Source organism: Rhinolophus sinicus, linkage group LG03 (assembly GCF_036562045.2).
Source record: "Rhinolophus sinicus isolate RSC01 linkage group LG03, ASM3656204v1, whole genome shotgun sequence".
Classification (NCBI taxonomy): domain Eukaryota; kingdom Metazoa; phylum Chordata; class Mammalia; order Chiroptera; family Rhinolophidae; genus Rhinolophus; species Rhinolophus sinicus.
This window is the reverse complement of record NC_133753.1, coordinates 21,923,894-21,932,437: the sequence shown is the minus strand read 5'-3', so window position 1 is coordinate 21,932,437 and position 8,544 is coordinate 21,923,894. Positions and strand designations below refer to the sequence as shown.

Below are 8,544 nucleotides of genomic sequence, written 5' to 3'. Positions count from 1 at the left end.
TGACGTGGAGACAGGCTGCAAATGCAGTCACTGAGGCAGGTCTGTAGTGGTCCCAAGGGACAGGGCAACTATCTCATTGTTCTAAACACAACAACCAGGAGGGAAAGACAAGACACCAAAGAAGAAACAGCTTTATTGGGAGTCTAGGCATGTCTAGGGAAACCCAGGTGAGTCACAGAGAAGAGAGGCTAATGTTGGTACATGGCAGAAATGTAGCATTACAGAATATCCTTTTGAAAACCAAGCTTGAAACTCAAACCTCCATGTTAATATCCTAATAGTCAGAAATGCTGCTGCCATCACAATACATTTAATTTAAAAAAGAAATGCTGCTGAGTCTAGCCCCGGTGAGACTTCCAGAAGCTCCTAGTGAAATAATGAGATTTGTGCGTAAAGGGAAAGCTCTCCAGCACTGCTCCATATAAGGTGATGGGTCTGGGCTGGGAGAAGTAGAGGAAAAGAAAATGGGGATGTTCTCCTCACCCACGCGAGGCCATCTCAGTCTGCGGGTGAAGAGAGGAACCACAGGTTTTTAAATAGGGGTAGACTGGGCAGCAGAGGGACGCTGGCTGAAGAAACACAACGTCTGGGCCATCTCTGTCATAACATGGAGGGCACCATGCAGTCTGGTGTGAGTCGCCTCTAGCAGGTCCTGCCAACACTGGCAGCTCTTCCTGAGGCCCCTGGGAGAGCCATTTTAATTCTGTTCTGACTCCATTCACAGCAGAACTACCAATTCCAGCACCAAGTCCAGGGTCACAGTCAGCTGAAAGGAAGGGAGTGGCCACCCTGTGACACCTCACCTCTGAGTCTAGGAGACATCTTTTCCACAGCAGTCACTTTCTCAGATCAAAAGACACCTTGCCCATTATGGGTCCCATCTAGGAATGACTCCCACCTTCACGTGAGCACCAGGTAGAGACCTTTCTCATGAGTCGAAGCTTTACATCTTGGCCCTTAGATGGCAGCCTTTGGTCAGAAGATCAGTCAGAAGCTGTCTGTGCCCAGGCACTGGTTTCTGTGCCAAGAGGAACAGGCACTGCCTGCTGCTGCTGGGCCCAAGCGATGCCATGCCGTCGTAACTCTCCCAAAGAAAAGTGCTCTCTGCTGTCACAGGCAGGGAAGGGAGAAATGAGGCAGGTTTCAGGGTAGCTAATGCCACTTAATTCTTCCATCGAATTTGCTGTGGAAAGAACAAATGGCCAGTTTTCACTGATCACAGAGTGGTAGCGGGAATACAATAAAACAAGGCCCCCAACTAGGTACTGTAAGGAAAGGGGAAGGAAGGAGGGGGAGGAGGAGAAACTTTTTAAAATATGTAGTGGAGTTTATTTACTCAGAAACGAATTAGAAACCTATTCTGTATCTCATAAGCCTGAGTCTGGGCATTTATTCTGGTCCTGCCCTTCCTAGGACCAAGATGCACTAGCTTCTGATGACTCTGGGTAGGTCCCAAAATATCTAACGGGGAACTAGGAGCTCAGCAATTTCATGCTATGAGAGCCAAGCTGGCTGTGTTCCCCAAGTAGCCAAAATCCATTTCATCCCCTTCTTCGTTCCAACAGGTAGGTCATATCCCTCCTCAGGGAACGGTACAGTCTGAATATTCGGAATCTAACCTTTGTTTCTGTACCAGCAGTGAGTCCCTCCTACCTGCTGGGTTTAACAGTTACCAGAGCAGCACAGTTAAGTCTCAGCCTGAGGTCCCAGATTACCCTTCTATACACTTGCTGCTACTCTGTGAACTGTCTCCTGAGACTGCTGGAGGGGAAGCTGTGGCCACTCACCGAGCTGCTGAGTAAGGCATCAATTTTCTCCTCCTCCGCAGACCCTTTATCCACCTTACTCCTGTATGCTAGCAGCTGCTGACGGTCCTTCAGGTCCCGGCAAGTCTGCGACAGACAGACAAGAAACCCCCCCCATGCCTTCTCTATGAAGGTCTTCTGCTTTTTGTCACTCCTACTTCGGGAGGCTACAGTGGGATGCCTGTCAATCACCACCACCCCCCAACAGAACTTCATGCTGGGGTGAAGTCTACAGGGTTTATGTGGCTTGATTCAGTTCTCTGAATTCTCTGAGTGCAACAAATTTATAAAAGCACCGAGAAAGCAGTCAGAGGGCTGGGAAAGTAACACAGGAGCGCTGGCCTCAAAACTAACTCTTGCCAGACCCTTCTGTCCATTAAGTCAAAATTGATGGAAGTACCTCAGGATGCAGGACAGAGGGTCTAACTCAGGGTTCTTATTTCTTGGGGACTCACATCAATGACAACATCGTGGCACTTGAACTTGGTAGCTAAGTTCAACTTTGTGTCCACATCTTCCACCAGATTGACATACTCTTGTAATATCTGTGGGAAGAGGTATTTCTGGTTAATGATTCCCAGACCCATAAAACACAGAGCTCTGAAAGGTAGGAAAAGAAACATCCCGAGGAAGGCAAAAGAGTTTGTGTATAATATCTGACGTGGACCATCCCCATCATCCAGCGCAGGACAAGCTCTGCCTTGGGGAACGATGTGGACTCCACGCAGCACTTCCAAGCTCCCCAGGACAGAGGGGATGAGCACGTTCCTCCTTATCTAGAGCGGGATACCCACGCCAGCAACGAGCAGCCCTAGATCCGATCCAGCATCGCACCCACTGCTGCCTCACGTCCCTTCTCAGCAAGTTCTCCTTTGCCATCATTTGAACAGTAGTCCACATGGGCTAAACACAGTAGGTACTTCTCGGAGAGGGCAGATTAATTCTAAAGGGCAGAGGATGACTTCTCTCCCTGGCCTTTTCTATCTTAAGACCCAACATGGCCATTATGTGGCCTTTAAGGGAAGACCAGAACAGGTTAAGTCTGTCACCATGGACCAGTAAGAGGCTACAAGTTAGGTCTCCTAGAGGATCCAGGGCCCAGCTCTCTTCAGGAGCCATTACCTGGACAGGGGCACTGTTCTTGTGCAAAATTTCCACAACCCGATGGAAGCCAATGGGTGCTCTCTTCTTGGTGTAGCCCAGCCAGTTCTGAAAAAGGCAGAAGCAGCAAGGCCAGACATAAACTCAACACACTCTGAGTTAGTCTCCCTACGTTTTATAGTCAGACCAAAATAACGTGGCTGTGAAATTGGATGCACTGGGGTGGGGGTGGGGGACAGGGAGGTGAAGAAAGATGAGTTTTTCAGAAAAGTGAAGGGACTTGAGACGGTGTCAAAGAGTCAGAGGTATGAAATAAGTTCTTAGGTTTACAGGCACTAATGTAGAAAGAAGTCTGTGAAATACAGCTAAATGAAGTAAGTAATTTAGTTAGAAATACTTATAATATGAACTTAACGGGGTAGAAAACTCCGTTCCTCTGTAGCGTTATATTTATATATAGAAGCTTGTTTATAAATTCATCAGTTAAGATCTGGAAAGTGCTCAAACTTTTAGTGGTGTGTGCCCTGAGGAAGGGAGTGAGACAGGAGCAGGTGGACAATGGAAGAGGAACTTCACTCTTTCTTCTCTGTACTTTCATACAGCATTTGATTGGGACCAGGCATGTCCTCCTTTGGTAGTTACACAATAACTAACAAAGGGGAAAAAACAGAAAATTCTCAAATCCATAACGGAAAAATGAGTATTCAAAATGTCAGTCAGTAGAAACACAACAACCAAATGTAATGCAAGATCCTTCTTTGGATCCTGAGAGCAAACGAACATAAAACCAAAACAACAGCGCCAGAGAGCTAATTTAAATATAGACTATATACCAGGGCTGCCAAAAACATGGATACACATGACTTGTATTCATCTTTTGTTATCAGTATACATTGAGTATTACAATTATAATACAGTATTTTTCTTTCTTAAAACACGTATACTTTTTTTGGCACCATCTGTATATAACAGTATAATATTAATGTTAAATTTCTTGAGCATGATAATATCGTGGTTACAAAAAAGATAAATGCTTAAGTATTTAAGGGAGAAGTGTCATCATATCTGAAACTTACTTTCAAATGGTTCAGCAAAAGAAAAAAGCACATTTGCTTTCCCTTTTTCTACTTGCATAGAAAAAGAGAAAACAAATAGAGCAAAAATGTTAATCAGTTAATGAAGTAGGTCAAGACTATTAGTGTTCATTACACTATTCAACGTCAGGTTTGAAATTCTGGAAAAGAAAACATTGGAGGAAAAATGTAAGCTAGCCACTAGAACTTGAGACTCCTATGAGACCTGGATGACAAGATGATGTGTCCAAGACATCAACAGCGTGACACAGTTCCAGGGCACCCACCTTAGTGGTAAAGAGGGCATCTACATCATGCCAGGCTCGAAGCTTGGCGCGAGCAGCCAGGGCTGTCAGCACATACTGTTTGTCTGGGATCTAGAAAGCAGAGACCAGGGGAATTTAAGGGGAAGTAGAAATGCGCCAGGGGAGGTGCTTGACAATTCTGGAAAAGAGGCAAAAAATATACCATAGTGTTGATTCTGCCCCATAAAATCCATAAATCTCGTAGTCATCAAGAACCCATTAGTTTCCCAGCCCCAGCACTGTAGGCCAGTCAGTTAAAGCCTTATCTCACTTCGCACAAACACAAACCTTTCTACCTTTAACCTTGACTATCCAAGGACTTACTATGCAGGGTTACAAACATACCCGCTCTGCGTAGGTACCCTGACCAAAGACTGACCAGTTTGTATTTACCTTGAATGTCTTCTTCAGGTTGACTGGACTGCTGAATGTCCCCTAGGATGAAAGTGGAGAAGGAATGTTAGTGTTACTGACTTTCCCAAATACCATCCAATCTCCCATTTTCTTTTCTACTACCTCGACTTTCTACATTTCACTCTGTAACCATTTAAACCCAGAATTTATTTTAAGAGAAAAGCTCTATCAAATCTAATTGGCTCTCACCACAACCGAGCTTAGCAGGACTGAATTAGTGAGTATGGTGTTTGCCCAATTTTACGCTAATCCAATGTCCACCTATCATCATTCAATTCAAACCTTTTTTTTTTTTTTTTTAATAAATTTTATTGGGGAATACTGGGGAACAGTGTGTTTCTGCAGGGCCTGTCGGTTCCAAGTCGCTGTCCTTCAATCTAGTTGTGGAGGGTGCAGCTCACTGACCCATGTGGGAATCAAACCGGCAACCCTGTTGTTCAGAGCTCACGCTCTAACCAACTGAGCCATGCGGCCACCGTCAAACCTCTTGAAACAAAATGTTTTTAAAGTATCCCCTGCTACCTGACACCCTGCTGCTCTTCTCTACACTGTGCCAACTGTTTGAAGTTATGACCCTTGGAACAGACTGCTCTGGCTCAGCACTGGTGAGACAGAACGTGCGATGCTACATGTCAGCTCACTGGAAGCCACGGAAGCCCTTACAAACCTCTTTTCCCACCTTGGCTCACCCCTGCTGTGGGCCAGGAAAGCTTCCAGGTGGATTTCTGAGAATTATACGCACCCACTGTTAACAGAGTGCATGAAAACACTGGCTTCAGACTATGCTTCTCTGAGCAGTGAGAGTGTGTGGGGTTGTTCAGTGTGCCTGTACCTCGGCCTCCGTGTAGTGGTAGAAGCAGGAGTAGAAAAGCGTCGTCACTAGTGGCATGTTGAGGATGGAAGCTTTCCTGGGGTGCTTGCGGAAGATCTCAGTCTGTCCTGCTAATTCTAGATGCCGATCATTTGCCTGTGGTGGCGTGAGCCAGTGAAAAAAAGAACAATGTCCACGGAGTAGAAGCAGGAGAGAAACCTTTAATACTATAGTAGCTGTGTTTCCTACCCTACAAAAAGGCAAGAAAGACAAAGAGAAATTGCCTAGGATAAACCAAGTGAGTTTAAAATGCATAAAATGATTATAGATCCGAGTTGGATGGGAGAAGACCCGCAAAGTGGTGATGAAATGGGAGTCCTGGGATGAAGAGGAAACACTTCCAGGTTAACAGTGGGTGAGAAGAAAAATGACGCCTGAGAACACTGGAGGGAAGGGGGCTATGATACAGAGGGAGAGATGAAAGGCTCTTAGAGACTGTAACAGGACATGACATACACGGGCAGAGCACACATGTCTCCCAGATGCTGAATGGCACTGAAGCAGAAACAGAGACGAGGAGTCTAACCTCAATAATGATCTGACGTTCCAGGAGTGTGTAATGGTCTTGTACGTGTGCAGAATCTTCTGCTGAAAATGGCAAACTGGTAGAGGGCCAGAAGGTTAGTACCTCTTTCTCTACTCAAACAGGAAACAAACCCAATTAAACCAAATCACCACTGTAAGCCTAAGAGGCTCACGGTACCTCACAAATCTGACCTCAGTTCACCTTTAGAGCAACCCTGAAAGGCAGAGAAAGCAGAAAACAGAGTGGACCTTTAGCTGGGATTTTGTATTTAAGGTTTTGCCAATTCAAGAAGGATCCTGAAAGTCCACAAAATCTATGTAGTCATTAGTGATTCTGGTGAGGAATGAATGAAAATCCTCTCGCTGTGGGAGCTGGAATGTTTGATGAACGAGTGACTGAGCTAGTGACTGAGCCTATCCAACGGCCTGTCATCCACATCCTAGTAAAGCACAGGGGTTCATGTCGTCACTTAAAGTCACTGCTTAGCTTTCCTCCATGAGCACTTCCATTATTAGCCATTTTTCATTGCAGAGTAATAAGGTAAAATTAAATGGTATGGTGATATGTTTGTAGATTGGTAAGGATCTCAACGAATGTCAAAGGGCCCATCTTCAACACGACATTGTGTTTTTACACATGAAGAAGCTGAAGGACAAACAGTGTCTCACCTAAGAGTCATACGGCAAGTGAGTGGGTGAGGCCGGAATAGCAGCCAGATTTTCCACTCCCAATGCGTAATCTGCCCTATTCCCCTACTCCACTCATTCCAGGAGGAATTCGGAAATTCAGTTACACTATCCCAGGTACATGTGAGCCACAGCCAATTTTTAGAAGAGATAAAGGGAGACAGCAACAGGTCCCAGTCACTTCACTACCCTAACTTCTCTTGGTTTATGAGGCCATAGGACATAGCTCAGTATTTGATAACGCTAAAATTAAGGGCGGCATTGACATAAACGAATTTCTAAATGTGAAACCTGGAAATCATGTCACACGAGGAATGACTGAAACAACCGTGAACACTGACCCTGGAGAAGCAAGGTCTCCTGGGTAGACGCTGCACCTTCTTAAAAGATACCGGGAAGCAAGATTCCACTCAACATAAGGAAGCACTTGCCCATCACGAAGGTTGTCCAACAATAACCTGAGCTACTTCCAAGAGTAGTGAGTGCCATCCCTGGAAGAGTAACAATGTGTGGGGCTGGGTGTTACGGGGACTTATATTCTGGGTGAAAGCCTGCACTCAATCAGCGTTTTTGGGCTTCAGGGTTTCAAGGACCAGTAACATTGAAAATGATATATAAGGTAAGTGTTGCCAACTTTTTAATCCCTAAGATCATAAAAAAGAATTACAACCTATTTTATTACCAAAAAAGGGAAGGAGAAGAGGGAAAATAAAATCCCAGAATAAAAGGCAGACTTTCAATTAAATAAATTTAGCTTTGGGGGGAAAAAAACTCTTTTTCTCTATTGTCTTCATTTTTCTCAATTTACCACCAATCAGTGAAAACTGTACTGGGGATTAGTGTCTGGAACCACTGAATGAGACAATATTTAATGACGCTTGTATGGTCTACTGTTAGCCTTCTCCTTCAACTATCTATCCTTTCCACCCTCTTTTGTCTCTTCATTCCTCTGCCTGAGCATATCTATACTTAAAAACATTTGTCCCCTATACTTACCCAATGCAGGTCTTAAGAAATTCTTTTCGTTTCTCAGGGTCCTGTATGTTCAAGTGCTCTCGGTAATGGGACAGCTACAAGAAACAGAGACAGGCTTTGAGCTATTTTGTCTCCTTATAAGCAGACTTTCCATGCTTAAAAACTAAATTTTTCATTATCAGAGATTCCTTCTCAGTGAGGACTGGGTGTGGGGATTCCAAATCACTCTTTGGTTTATATGTAACTGCAACATATAGTGCAATATCGACTAGCCACATTTGGTTGTTTCCATTTAAATTTAAACTACTTAAATAAAAAAACTTCAGGTCCTTAGTTGCACTAGTCACTTTTTAAGTTCTCAACAGCTACATGTGATTAGTGGCTCCCACATGGAACAGCACAGACAGGGAATATTCCCACCATGGTAGGAAGCCCTATTGGAAAGTGCTGACCTGCAATGAAGCACTAAGTAGATGGAAAACCTAACTTTATCCTGAAGTTTGGCTTTAGTTTCAGTATTTAACTAGAACCAGCTTTGGCTTCATCAGCCTTTGAAAGGCCTATGGGCTAAACATCTGCCTTCAGTGTTATTTCTGGGCATCCTTGACCTTGTACATATGTATGACAGCACAATCCTGTAACTATCTAACAATTAACAATGTCAGTAACGCGAATAGGGCAGGTCATTCTGATTCGCTGTTGACAGCTAAATAGTCACATCAAATACTATAGGTTCTAAATGTAACTCTGAAAGTCTTATGCTTTTTCTATTTTGAAATTCTAAAAAA

General features: G+C 44.3%; 1 protein-coding gene across 5 annotated transcripts in view; it reads right to left on the bottom strand.

The window, feature by feature from the left end:
• Positions 1–113: 113 nt before the first annotated feature.
• Positions 114–8,544, bottom strand: part of VIPAS39 (VPS33B interacting protein, apical-basolateral polarity regulator, spe-39 homolog) — a 36,399-nt gene continuing 27,968 nt past the window's right edge. For 4 of the 5 annotated variants that reach the window (XM_019733429.2, XM_019733427.2, XM_019733428.2 and 1 more), the window contains 9 exons: positions 7,778–7,851; positions 6,096–6,171; positions 5,531–5,665; positions 4,678–4,719; positions 4,267–4,356; positions 2,928–3,014; positions 2,261–2,350; positions 1,788–1,892; positions 114–1,183 (listed from right to left, as the gene is read on the bottom strand). In XM_019733429.2, coding sequence (XP_019588988.1) covers positions 1,163–1,183; positions 1,788–1,892; positions 2,261–2,350; positions 2,928–3,014; positions 4,267–4,356; positions 4,678–4,719; positions 5,531–5,665; positions 6,096–6,171; positions 7,778–7,851 — 720 coding nt within the window. In that variant the 3' untranslated portion in view covers positions 114–1,162. Of the gene's footprint in view, positions 1,184–1,787; positions 1,893–2,260; positions 2,351–2,927; positions 3,015–4,266; positions 4,424–4,677; positions 4,720–5,530; positions 5,666–6,095; positions 6,172–7,777; positions 7,852–8,544 lie in introns of those variants that run through there. The other variant, XR_012494582.1, reaches the window with a different exon arrangement.